Consider the following 14639-nt stretch of genomic DNA (forward strand, 5'->3'; position numbering starts at 1 on the left):
CCTTTTAACAGCTGTGACCACCACTTCCAGAGTTCTTAGACCTTGTATGTGCTCTGATAACCTTTTCCTCAATACTTAATAAATCTGCCCGACTTACATGGTTATCCAAGAACCAAGCTAATCACAGTTTTACAAAAATTGTCAACTTGCTGATGCACATTCTGACTTCTACTTTTGGTAGTGAAATTACAGCTATGTGACAAATAAACAAACATTATATTTGGGGAAATGTTTACTTAATGACTCAGGGATGATGCCAATTCAAATACACCTTATTCCTTTAGGCAAAAGCTAAAATCAGTGTGCATATGTCTGTAGCTCCTCAACCTCCCCACATTCGACACAGAAGCATCATCATCATCATCATCATCATCATCATCATCATCATCATCATCATCATCATCATACCAAGGCATGAATTACTCAGTTGTGATCCAAAGACCACGTCTCACTTGCCCCAAGAAATTAACTAAGCTGCCTGAAATGAATTACAGCATAAAGACATGTTGGATATTGCACCGTTAAGAAAAAGATAAATGGACGAATCATCTCTGTGCTTTAAAGGCGCTGCTAGGGGAGCACCGCACGTTGACTCTGGCCTCTCGAGTACTGCTGCCATTCACAGCAGACAAATTTCCGGAAAAGAAACACACAGACCATCCCATCCTATAAACAGTGGCAACTCAGAAGTAAGTTTTCAAATATTACGTATCAGTTAAAAGTCTCCCATCCTGACAGGCAACCATAACAAAGTTAGCTGAATAAAATCGGTCCAGATTTCAGGGAGCCATGGGCATCTAATCCTACAGACACAAGGAAAGACCCATCGCTCCTTTCAGCTTGAGTTAGAGGAGAGAAAACACAGCTCCTATTTCCAGAAACAGGAGTGGCATGGATTCCAGTGAGCTGCTTCTTCTCGTTTTACTATTTTAAGAGTGCTGGTCACTCCCAGTGTTTCTCTAAGACGGGGATCTGGTTCCCAGTGGCTGATGGTTCTCGTGGTGGGATGCTTTCCTTACAACAGTCTCCAAAACTGTTTTCGTTCCTATTTAGCTCCACTGTATTTATCTACAAAATACCATTTCAATGGAGTCAGGCCAATAAAAGAAACAGCTTACTAGAATTTCAGTTGACTTTGTTAAAGGAAATTATTTTAAATTAACGTGGCTTCTGGCCTGCTGCCGTTCCTGACCTCAGAACACATATTCCTTCTCATTTCTGCTGTGAACATTTGTTTATTTAAGTGAAATTCCAGCTCGAGAATGTCGACCATAACGGAGTCTCAACCTTCCTGCCACTATTCCGTCCTTTGTCTAAACAAGGGCAGCTGAGCACTGCCGCATTAGCACGCACAGCCACATTGCTCCCTTCAGTGAAGTCATGTATGTATTTTTGGTAAGATCTTTAACAACTTCCACACCCCGGCCATGAAATAGAACAAGGCTGTTTTGTTTTGAGACAGTAACAATTTCATCTTTGGTCTACTAGATGGCACTCGAAATATTTTTTCCATCTGCTTTTTGCAAAGAGAAGCTGACATCAGTGTGGTTTACCTTGACCAGTGAATGCAGGCTTTTTTCACCAAACATGTCCCAGAGGAAGGTCAGGTCCTCCTGGCTATCCACATGTGGCTGCAGCTGGGCAGGCAGAGCAGCCAACAGCTCGTACAGACCTATAAAATGAAAATAAAACACAAAGTGTAATCTTAGGATGATCCCATTAATTTCACTGGAGGTGTATGCGTAAGTGACGGCTGGAACGTGTCATTTTTACTGGATTTATATTCTGGGCCATCAAGCAAACAGTGCTCTCAAAAAAGCAAAGGAAGTGTTTTGATTTTTAAATTTCAAAGAAGTATATATTAAGAGAAGGTTTTTTTTTTACCTTTCATACTTGTCAACATTATGCAAGTTTACATAACCTGAGACAGATAATGTATACCGTTCTTCAAAAATAAAAAAGAAAGAAGAGAGAAAGTCACGCTGTCCTTTCCTTGACTGTTACTACATTCCGCTCTTGTTAGCCAAGGAGTGGAGTGAGTCACAAGGAGGAAAAACTTCTTTGCACAATTACAACAAAGAGGTCCACAAAAAGGCTTTGTAGTTGGCAAGGAAATTCTAATAACATAAAGCTTCAAAACATTTGCATTGTCTACGATGCAAATGAAGCTCTGACTGGTGGGCCAGAATTGACCTCACACGGTGATTCCTGGGCTGCTCCACCACAGTGGACTATGGCTTTTTGTTGGGACTGTGCAGAACACTGCTTACATCTGTGGTGTATAAAGTTTATTGGCTTCTCCTCTGGTAGCAGACACAGATTGCTGTGGCACACCTCGAATGAGATGCTAGAGGGAGACAAATGCTAGAGACAGACAGAAGCACAGCATTCCGTAGGAGGCCGCCACAGAAACCATCCATCTCAGTCGCAGACTCTAGTCCAAAGACTGCCCCAGCAGTGCTTGTTCATGACTCCTGAGGGAAGTGACCTGGCAGAAGTCAGTATCAGTTCCCAGCACTTGGTGCATCTTCCAGGGGAATTACATGAGGTAAAAAGGACAAAATTCCTTTTATTTCTGTCTACTGTCTACAAAAACACCGAGACCTCCCGAGGCAGGCAACACATGTAAGGGCTGCCTTTCATCATAGTGAAAATGTTATAAGATGCTTAACAAGCAAAGACCAGTAAATTATGGACTCTTGATTAGCATAGCGACTATCTTTCTAACACATGTCAGTCCTAATTCGTGGGCAAACGCATGAGGCACCGCTCTAAAGGTAGGTAAGTAACTGTGAATACCTGATTAGATCCAAATGCCCCTGTATTTAGCCACCCACCAAAAAAGTCATAGAAATAACCTTAAATTAGACTGTGAAAAACTCCAATTAAATTACTAAGTATTCTTGATATTTTCCATTAATTCTCTTTTAAAAAACCTGGTACTCTGCCTAAACCAAGTCTTCTTTAAAGTTAAATAAAGACGAACATTTCTCAGCATAACTGCACCTACGGATACTCAGAGATGAGTATCCTCTGTCCTGTCCCAGCTCCCACAGAGATATACCCCCAAACTCAGTAATAGCCCAGGGTCAGTGGTAATGCCAGAGACTTAGAATGTAAAATTAAGAAAACAGGGTACAATTTTTTTCTATTGATTTCAGAAGTTGTAAAAGAAAACAACTTCTGAAATGAAGCTCAGGTTTAATTAAGGATAGTAAATCAACTTGGTTGGGAACTACATGGCGTCATTGCTGGGAAGGCTACGTCAGTCAATATACAAGGAGGCCCAGCATGCAATAAGACTACAACACAGTCCGTATGCAACTCGGCCCTGTCTAGCTACTGATTACTGTAATTCGGTAAAACTGATCAGTATTATTGAAAAGCCAAGAGAGATCAATATTGGATCCCCATGTCTACATTTGAAGTTTTTATTTCCTGTGATTTAGCTGAGCCTTATCTCATTTGTGATCAAGAGCAAACAGTAATGTGTGCAAACACGTAACAGTGAGTAAGTGTCCCAGAGTGCTGGACGCTGCTTCAAGCTACTACAGCAGAGTGCTACTGATGGGCAGTTTATAAACAGTGCAAGAGTACTTGTCAGGAAGTCAGTCATGGGGAAGGTGCCTTGTGCGGGCATCTGTATTGTCATCCCATAGTAATATACAGCAATGGGTGGGAGGGTGACAGAACATCGATTGTGACAAGCTTACTCCTGCACTAGCAACATTCGCTCATCCTTGAGGGATGAATTCTATTAAGGGCCTCGTGTTCCTCATACTGTTACCCCAAGAACTAAGCTGCTGGCACACGAACGTTGGGGGGACACATTTAAGTCATAGCAGGTTGTATCAATTACAGTTTCCTGGCTGCCACATTCTGCTGTGGTCGGTACAAGATGTTAAACTGGAAGGAAGTGGGTGACACACAAGTCTGTATCATTTCTTACATTAACACACGAATCTATAGTGATCTCAAAATAAAAAATAGCAACACGAAAATATTAAGGTCAAATCGTTGTCTTAGAATTTCAATGGAATTCTGGGGCTCCAAGCCCAATGTCCGTGGTATAAAATAGCATTCTTTCCTCAATGCATCTTCCTCTAGAACAAAACACCTCTGTATTCCAAGGTTCAGAGTCAAAACAGCTTCAACAGACATTCCAAGTGGATATGACAGCACACTTCTTTCCACATGGAAAGTGTTAACTCCACACAAGTATTGCCTATATTTTGTAAAAACAAGTCATTTTATACTTTGAACATTAAAAAATAATTTTCCTGCTAGCTGAGGCTCCTAAATCTGAGTTTTCTGGCTTTTCTAGCATGACACAATGCTTACTGATATGTTACCACCACAGTCTGCCTCTCCAGTGACAACCACAGTCCTTCCCCTTCGGCTGCCTGATCTGGAAGCCACAACCAATGCCAGAAGAGACAGGAGAGTGTCAACCACTAATAAAAGCATGGTGACAGAGCCAAGAGGCCGGAGGCATGTAGTCTCAAAGAAGGAGGTACAGGTTCCAGAAATCAGCAGTCCGTGAAGAGAGTGGAGTCTGCTCTGATGTGGGACTGAATGTACGGTTATATTCGAGTCCCAACAGTGAAGAATGTTCTTCAAGTTCAACTCAATGCTTTTAGATCTAGATGTTTAGAGGGAGGGCACATCTTTAATTTTTTTTTCTTAACCTACTCGTGGTCTCTGAACATAGAGGAAAGGAGTCAGTTCCTGTCAAGGAAGAAATAAAGACAGAAATAACGTATAAATTAGGTGTTTATGATTTCAGCCCCTCCTCCTCCCAAAAGCCCGGGTTGGGAACTCACCAGTGTAGTAGCACATTGAGAGGTAGGGGTGACTGGGCCATGAAGATGGTGCCTTCAGGAATTAACATTATCACCTAAATTGACTTCTTACACTGTAGGTGCAAATTCTTTATAAAAAGCAACTTCAGCCTCCTCTTTACCCTCTTCTCTTCCCTTGGGCCACACAATAGGGCCCACCCTTGCTGTCCCACACTGCCCCAGCAGTGTTCAAATAGCTGTTTAGAACCACAAGATAATAAACTTCTTTATCTTATGAATTAGTCAGTCCCTGAGGCGTGGGTAAAATCACAGTATCAAACAATGTGTGTGTTTACCCCACAGCACGGTTTCCTACATCTTCTTTGTGCCTTGGGTGGTTATTAAATAAAAGGAAGGTTACAAACACAAGTGCCATGACCTTATGACCGAAGATCCTGTACATAAGGCCAAGTACGTAACTAAGGAGCAAGTAGCACCCAATGTGGATGCACTGGACAGAGGGGTGGCTCACACTCCAGGTGGGATGACTAAGGGGCAGGTAGCACACAGTGTGGATACACTGGACAGAGGGGTGGCTCACACTCCAGGTGGGATGCTGCAAAATTTTATCACCCTGCTGAAGAAGATGAATTGTTTATTTCTGGAATTTTCCATTTAATATTCTCAGAGCACAGTTGATGGTAGATAATGGAAACTACAGAAAGCAGTCTTTGGAAACTACTATATTCTCTTTGGCAGCACAAAATGGGCTAAGTCTTTTTAAAGTAAATTCCTAAGAATCGACGTCTACTGAAGTCTTATGTTCATATCGCCATGCTAGCAAGCAGAATCAAGAAAACCTCTTTCTCTGACTCTAGCATTCTCATGATCTCTGGTAATATACAACAGAGGTTGAGGACAGACAGGTGGATATACAAACATAAAACAGCCATAAATGTAAGAATCTCCTATTTCCCCAAGACGATTTGGATCCAAAATATGTCTTCTAAGTATATAATTAAACTGGAGATAGTCTATATGAATTTTAATTTGTAATTGTGGCTAATAAGCTAAACATCAAATTCATTTTTTGCCATTCAGATAAAACATCATGGTTTTGTAGAACACCTATGAGTTCCTTATAACTTAGGAACTGAAACCTTCAATTGTGTAATGTCTAAAGGAATTAACGTTGCCATCCAAATCGGCTCCTTACGGGGTGGGAGGGGGGTGCGAATTCATTATAAAAAGTAAGGTAAACCAACACGGATGTTGCACTCCTGCCACCTTTACGTGCTTCATGGAGACACTAAAGGCTTCACGACGTCTTCCTCACTTCTAGAATTAGAATATATCATTTTTGCCTCTGGAGAAACTGTGTAAGATCTGACCTATTGTCACGGCCTGTGAGGTACTACCACTATAAACTGTATTCTGCTGACTGGATTTTTGCTTCTCACTTGGGTGCATATTTTATTATCTCTACAATGGGACCACTTAGTTAATCTTTACATATCTTAGTGTTTGCAAACATGGCGTTCTCCTGTAGGAACTGAGAAACCAGCAATACGCTACAGCAGCAGCGTAAGACCGCGCCGGTCCAGCAGAGGACGAACACCTCGCAGGTGTGCGGGCACACGAAGCCCAGGAAGTCAACCAGGCTTGTCCGTGGGGCTCAGCAGTCGCCTGTTTGTGGGTGTGGTACTAAGAGGCCACGAGGAGGCTGCAGACTCCCATAAGGGCTGTTAAGGAAGCAAAACTGAGCAAATGAAAACCACAGCCTCCTTCTGCTGCAGTGTCCTGCCAGTGCCCTCTACTGACAAAACTTATCACTGACAGTGGCAAGGGGAAAGTCCTTCAAGGTCTCATCGATTTTCATAGAGCAGACGTGAAATCTGCAGCTGAGAGGTAGTGCAATGTTAGTGGCTTAATCTACAGACTGAGCTAAGTGTGAGCCTCATCTGCAGGGGCTGGGGGGAGGGGCCTGTCTTTCTTTGTTGGTTTTTTTTTTGGGGGGGGGCGCTTTCTGCTGCTTCACACTGGGATACCATTAATGTTACTGACTAGTGAAGACTGAGGCCTAATTAATATAGCTGTGTGTGAAAGAGATCCTACTAAATCAAAGGATTCCGTATACAGTGTTCATCTATTTTTATTATATTTGCTTCTCATGCATGAGGAGGGGAAGGGAGGGGAGAGGACGGAGGGGAAAGGAGGGAAGGGGAGGGAGTGAGAGGGGAGGAGAGGGGAAGGGAGGAGAGATGGGAGGAGAGGGGAGGGGAGGGGAAGAGAGGCAGGTAGAGGAGGAGAGAGGAGGGAGGGGTGAGAGGTAGAGGGAGAGGAGAGGGGAGGAGGACAGGGGAGGGGGGACTCAAGCCATGATACACGTGTGGAGGACAGAGAATAGCTTGTAGGAGCTGGTTCTTGCCTTCCCCCATGTGGGCCCTAAGCCAACAGTTACCATCAGAAGGAAGCCATCTCAAGAGCCCTGTTTGCCTACTTTTAACAGCATGCAAGCCCTGATCTCCACATCTCAGCTGGGGGAAAGTAATTAAGCCAATGTTGTAAAATAAACAATGAACACATTTTCAGTGACAGAGTTTACTTGTCTCCTGGACTGGAGTCAGGGGTCCTCAATCACTCACAGAACAGTAGTAGTTCTGGGTGTGCCCACGGGGCTGCTGCTGAGAACAACACATGAGCAGGGACCATGAGCAGGGAGAGAGACCATTCCCTTCCTAGCTGAACTGAGAAACTCACTTTCTGATTCTCAAACATGGCAGCTCCCGGCTCTCTGGACTCCAGTTCTTACACGAGCACCCGATCCTTACCTCAGCGCTAGTTCTCTCACAGGCAGACTACACTATGGCTCCCACTTCTCAGGACTTGATTAATCATAGCCCAGGGTCTCCCAGGTCTCCACGATGCCAATGGTGGCTCATGGGACGTCTTAGTTTCTACAATGCAGGGATTTGATCCCAGTCATCTCCTTTTAAAGTATGTATGTACACGAGCAGATAGACATACAGATTTTATATCAAATTTGATTCTTAGGGTACAATTATACAACCCTTTCCTTTCAAAACAACGGCCAATTTAAACTTCTTCACAAATGTAGGCTAATTGTGAAAGAAGACAGATCATGATTTCCTCACATGAAAACAAGAAATAGGCATTGACATGACGTCATTGGCAAAGTGCCTACCTAGCGCACATGAGGAGCTGTGTTAGGCCGTCAGCACTGCCAAAATCAAATAATAATTCCTAAACATGGGAAAACACCACAAAGAATGTCACAAGCTATGGAAGGTGTTTATACTAACAGGGTTGACTGCAGACAAACACGAAGAACTTAAATAGCTCACTGCTGTTTCAAACTAGTTCCACCAATCCAGAGCATGGTATGTGGTAAATTCTGGCTGCATGGACGTACAAAAAGCAATATACAAGCGAGAACACATACAGCAGATAGCTCACTGTGTGAGCTAAGCCAGCCCCTGTGGACCAGTCCTTGTTCTCTTATCTGACCAGGTGGCTATGCCGTCCTCTGTGGACTACAGTCTCTGCTCTCTTATCTGATTAGATTTAAATGTGTTGGCCCTGCTTTCATTTGTCATGATTTAAATCTGCCTCTTCTCCTTAAAGATTAAAAACTACATGCTTCGAAGCCATTGAACGATTAGACTGGACATAGATAGGTTGTGACTATCTTCTCTACAGCAGTATTCTACAAAACACCGATATCTGCCATGATCCTTCAAGATAGAAGACTTCCTTCTCTAGGCAACAACTTGCGGTTCAAAAGCAGGTTGAAGTTTGCCTCTGTCTGGCTTTGCAGTTGACAGAGGTCAGTGAGCACCGAGCACACAGGTCAGTCAGGGGTTAATGAGCACACAGGTCAGTCAGGGGTCACTGAGCACTCCATGTTATAAGTCTAAGTGAGGTGAAGCATTTGCAGCATTTGCAGTTTTCTTTTTACTTTTTCTTTTTTATTTTGCAATGTTTACAACAGCAGTACTGTAAAAATAAACTCATGTTGTACCATAATCCTACTACCTTTACATACCAGACACAGGTAATTTGATCAGTGATTGGGGAAGGCAGAAACACTGGCCTAACTCATAAAAATCATAATTAAGTAGAACGGGTGGCTCATAAGGAGTTGTAACATCTCACACAGTCTCATCACCTTCGTTAATAAGATCATTCATTAGTGGTGTGTCAACCATAGTGCTTTTGTTAAAAAAAAAAAAAGACATGGTACCTGTGTACATTCCAATCTAGCTTTGAAACTTGTAATTTGCCTGCCAGTCTCCACCTTCACAGTGCTGGGGCTTCAAATGTTCAAACCCATAGACCTGGGACAAACGACAACGTGAATGGAGACTAGCATGTCAGGAGCAGAGGCAGTGGGGGGGGCAACACCAGAGACAAAGCAGGATGGAGAGAAGGAGTCTGAGGGCCTCTGAAGCTGTCACTGAGGACAGTAGGGCCGCTCAGTTAGACATGCTGAATTTGAAATAGCTGCTGGACAGCAGGGAGACACACAGTGGACACACTCGTGAGATTGTAACAGAGCAGAACAGGCTAAAGACACAAACTTGGGACTTAGAAGGTATCTAAAGCCACAGTCCTGGGTAACACTCCCAAGAGTGAGGCGGAAGGCGAAAAGTAGCCCACCTTCCCGAAAAAGGAGGGACCCATGACCACTCAAGAGAGGAGGACCGAGGGTTGAAATCCCTCAAACAAGTCTAGGAAGAATCAATAATCTATCCTGTAAACATAGGGATGAGAAGGCCTGAAAACTGGTCTCTGGATTTAACTCTGACAGAGTAGCCTGGAGGAATGGAACTAAAATCAGAAAGAAATATGTCGGAGATGAACACACAAACAGCCCTTAGAAGTCTTCACACACACACACACACACACACACACACACACACACACAAAGTGTGGATATTTCTAAGTGGATATGGGTATTTTTTAAAAGATAAATAAGAGTCAGATCTAGTAGCACAGACCTGTAATCTGTGCTACTCCGGAGGCTGAAACAAACAGTCACAAGTTCAAGTTTAGCCTGCACTGCAGCATGAATTCAGGGCAGCCTGAGGAGCAAATGAAGACTCATCCTAAAATACAAAGGAAAGAAAGGGGGTGTGGCTTGGTGGCAGAGAGAGCCCCTGTCTGGGCTGTGTGAGGCCCTAGATTCCATATCCATATCTGATGGATCAAGTCAGTACACTTGCACCTTAACAGCAAGAGATAGCAGGGCAGGAAAAAAAATCAACCACAGCTCTACAGTGAGTGGGTGAGAAGCACAGAGCCCACATGCAGGAGAAAGGAGAACCAGGCAGGGGTGTGGGAGCTGCCTGTGCTCCCAAGAGGGCAAAAGCACACAGGGAGCATATTCGAGAGCTACAGTCACTCCCTTGTGTTTGTACCAACGTCTTCAGTCGAGAGTCAGCATGGTGTTCTGCTGAGGGTAAGGCTGGCAGGGAATGGCTACAGCTTTCAGATTGGACAGAGTCGGTCAAAAGAACAGACGCAACAGATTTAAATTAATATATGATATTGGCAAGATGATCATGGAAACCTTGCAGTCCCTTGGATGGGGTAAATTCAGCTCCATTCCCTATTCATTGAGGATCTAAGCCGACTGGGGGCTACCTACAAGATCTACCCATGTTTACCCAGGGAAGAGAAACGGGGAGCTGGGGTGACTACTTGCATTGTTCCTGTGCATATTTCCCTGTTCCCTGGAGTTTTACAAGACCGATATTTTAAAACTAAAATCCTTTGCAATAATCTGACATAGTTTTTTTTTCCCCAGAGCACAGCTCAGAGCCTCCCCAGGAGTTCTGTCAGCCACAGAGGGTAGCATAATGTGAAGTTGATGCAGGTTCCTGAGTAGCTGTCACAGTCCCTCCCTCTGACTCTAGATTACCCTAAACACAGAGTAAGCCTGGTGACAAGCTTACACCTATGCTACGTTCCTGGATCACGAGTTTACACCAACGTTCCAAGGAGAGCATGGCACGCTACAGAGACTCTGGGGTGTCTGGCTAGCTTCCCATTTCCCTTACATTTAACCCCCCCCCCAAGATCAATGGCTCTCAAATTTTCTAATGTCGTGACCCTTTAGCACAGTTCCTCCTGTTGTGGTGACCCGCCCCCACCATGAAATTATTTCATTGCTGCTTCATAACTATAATTTTGCTACTGTTATGAATCGTAATGAGATATTTTGAAGATACAGGTTTGCCAATGGGGTCACAACCCCATTTAGAGTAGAGAAGCACTACTCTAAAGCCTCTCCAGACCTCACTAAATCATGATGCCGCCTGTCTGTGTGTGAGGCACTGTGGAGAGACTGCAGTACGGTGTTGGAAAGGAGAAAGACCGGAGCTGTCTCCCCAGCAACATGGGAGCTGGACACTGTTACAGACGCTGGGGGTTTGATGGGTACAATAAAGAGGGGCTGTGGCAGGAACTTAGAACAATACCATTTCAGGAGCACCTTGCCTAAGGACATGGTGACTGTGTGAGACCAACAGGAAGTACAGGCATTAACCCAGGTGCTGAAGTGGGGGAAAAAAATAACCCAGAAGGGGAAGCAAGCTTCAGAGGCTGTATGTAGGACAGACAACGTGCCAAACTGACAATATGGCAAGAACAAAACACTAACTCTGCAACTGGGCCATCTAGACAGAATCTCTGATCATCTATTTTTATCCTTGTAACCCCAGCTCCAGGGGATCTAAAATCCTCGTCTGGGCACCCATACTCTTACGTACAAAACCAGGCATAGACACACACATGTATGCATAATGTAAAATAAAATAAATCTTAAAAAAAAAACAAAAACAGGCAATGGTCACTGTGATTCTGTAAAGAATGAAGACGAGATGAGAAAGAAAAATCAGATCTCAACCTGAGTCATCAGGTTATATTGCCATGGAGAAGAACAAGCAGGACAGAAAGGAAAATGACAAAGCTGTCTTAAAACAGCTTAGTTTCAAGGTAAAGATGGTGCGATCATCTTTTCACATAGCCTGGATTGACCAATACCTAAGCTGCCATCAAAGCACACCTCTAGATGCCTCTGGACAGGCCTTTCCAAACAAAGGGCCAGAAAGAAGAAAGTGTGTGCAGCTACAGGCAGAGGCCTGGACAGACTACAAGAGAGCAAAGGAGAGAGCTAGCTCATTGCCATCGTTGTTATCAACACCCACTACACACACACACACACACACACACACACACACACACACACAAGAGGTGATCACTACCACCTCCTCTCTCTGCCACAAAGACAGAAAAATGCTAAGCAGAACAAGTAACTAATTCTCCCTTTTAAACTGCTTTTTCAGATGTCTGCAATGCAACCGAAAATGTGACTAGAGCAGATAATGCCACATCATTTGCACACGACACCCGTAGCTTGGGCAATAGTGATGCTAAGGGCTAAAATGGGCTGAAGCCATCAGCATATGCAAACTGCAAGGAACTATATTTCTGAGTCTTCTGTATCAAAATCCAAACAAGTTGCAGAAAGCAAGCTGTTTATCACTAAAGTAAGCATAAAATTATCATGGACCCGTACAACAAAATTCTTTTAATATATACCCTTCAGATACCATTATGAATTCCACTTCCCTCCAGAGTGCCAAGGCTAGACAGAACACATTGGGGATGCCCCACCTTAGCACCATGGTGCTGGCTCTCTGAAGTGATTACTCAGAACAGGCCCAACAGACAAAGACATGTCCATCGAAATGATTCAATCCTCCTGGATCTAAACATCTGACTTCTGTAGAGATAGCAAGAAGCAGTTCACTGGACGCAGTGGGCTCCTTAAGCACTAACAGTGGCATCCCCACTGTTTAAGGGAAGCTGGTTCTTGGAAAGATCCAGGCTATCTTCTAAAATGGTGAAAATGGCAATCTAAGTCATCTCAAGGAGAATTATTTTAATACGTCTCACTGGGACCTTTAGTGTTACTTCCCTCAACAATTTTCCTAAAAGTTTGTGATATAATTAACATTCATAAGAAAACTGCAGTTTCCTATTTCCCACTTACAGCTTCCTATTTACTGTTACAGAGTGTTGACACCTTCTCATCTTCCATTTCAAAGGCTCTATTAATTTCAGGGAAAGATCTTGGGATCTGAACCATAACAAGACTATCTTTCACATAAAAACACAACGTGGTCCAATAGCATCAATCAGGAACTTACATAAGAAGCTAGACTAGAGGAATGGCTCAGTCAGTGTGAGCCTGGTCCCCAGAGCCTACTTAAAATGCTGAGTGTGGGAACTGGCCTTTGTATGTCAATGCTGTCTAGGGAGCTGAAGACAGGAGGCTCTCTGGGCTCAACCCAGACTGACTCCAGCCAATGAGGAAGCCTGGATCAAAAGAAACAGCTGGCCTGCCTAAGGATGGCTCCTGAGGTACACACACACACACACACACACACACACGCACGTGCACACATACACACGCACAAACATGCGTTGCATACCCTTACACATACACTCACCATGCATGTATGCACACACATATTCACATTTGGTAGGAATAACTGTACTGATTCATTTTATTGTTAAAATCACCTTCTTCACCATTAAGTAACAGTAGGGAAAAGGAAGTCTACAGAGCAGCTAATCTCAACCTGTGGGTTACAAACCCTTTTGGGGGCTGTTGAATGACCCTTTCATAGGGTCCCATATCAGGCATTCTGCATAGCAAATATTTATAATTCATAACAAGAGCAAAATTACAGTAATGAAGTGGCAACGGAAATAGTTATATGGTCGAGGGTCAGCACAACATTAGGAACTGTGTTAAAAGGTCATAGCAAGACAAAGGGTGAGAACCACTGCAGTGGAGGACAATCAGACAAGAACATATGAGAACACACGGGGAAAACTGTCCAAGCCATCATTTCTTCTAATGACCAGGAGTCATCTTCTTATTGGGACGACTGTAAAGTCAGTACAAGCCATCTGTCTCACATCAAAGCAACCCACAAGCAGAGCAGAAAGGAAAGACTCTGACTTCCAACGTGACTGTGGTCTGGAAAGCCCAAAAGAACTACACAGCAAACAGGAGAGCTGGGGTTTCACTAGCACTTCAAGGTACCTCATGTGTGCTTATGCCGACTGGAAGTCTGGATGGGAGACACAGTCAACAGGCAATGAATGTACTTTGCATCTCAGGAGATCTGAGCACGCAACTGAGACTAGCAAGGCAGCTAGCCTTATGGCTGTGGGTAGGGAGGGGACGACGCGCTCAAGAGAGAAACATCTGGGAGCAAATGAGACCGGGATGCTTGGAAGGTGGCTGGAAGAGCGGTGTGGTTGGGGACAGAGAACATGAAGCAACATGATATTGCAGTAAGAAGTCTTCAGATAGAGGTCAGTTATGACCCTGTCCACCATTGATAAACTGTACCCTTGAACAACACTGGGGGTAAAGAAGAGACACAGTTGTACAGGTTCTATGTAGCTTATGTGGACACTTGTATTAATCTTAAATCTTGACTTAAACATTTTTATAACTAATAGAGGCTGAGTGTGTTAGTGCGTGCCTGTAATCCATCACTCGGGAAGTCGAGTCACCATGAACCAGATCAGCCTTGACTACATAAATCCGTGTCTCAGAAAACAACCAAAAAGAAAAAAGAAAAAGAATGGGGGGTTGGCGGGGGAGATATCATACTGGTAATGACCTGAGTTTGATCTTTAGGATTCACATAAAAATGTAATCTGTGGTAGCACACACTTAAAATCTCAAGCCTGTAGATGCCAATAAAGGTGGACACTTGGGGGCTTGTTGGCCAGCCAGCCAGTCTATTG

At 43.8% G+C, this 14639-nt stretch overlaps 1 protein-coding gene across 8 annotated transcripts in view; it reads right to left on the reverse strand.

The window, feature by feature from the left end:
• The window catches only part of Mpp7 (MAGUK p55 scaffold protein 7), a 269029-nt gene that overhangs the window by 153416 nt on the left and 100974 nt on the right, over window positions 1-14639 (reverse strand). For all 8 annotated transcript variants that reach the window (XR_015640818.1, XR_015640817.1, XR_015640819.1 and 5 more), the window contains 1 exon segment: window positions 1554-1672. Coding sequence is in view for 4 of the 8 variants with exons in the window: in XM_087590730.1 (XP_087446856.1) it covers window positions 1554-1672 (119 nt within the window). In the remaining 4 variants the exon portion in view is untranslated.

This window comes from Rattus norvegicus, chromosome 17, assembly GCF_021556685.1.
Source record: "Rattus norvegicus strain SHRSP/BbbUtx chromosome 17, alternate assembly SHRSP_T2T, whole genome shotgun sequence".
In the NCBI taxonomy this organism is placed as follows: Eukaryota; Metazoa; Chordata; class Mammalia; order Rodentia; family Muridae; genus Rattus; species Rattus norvegicus.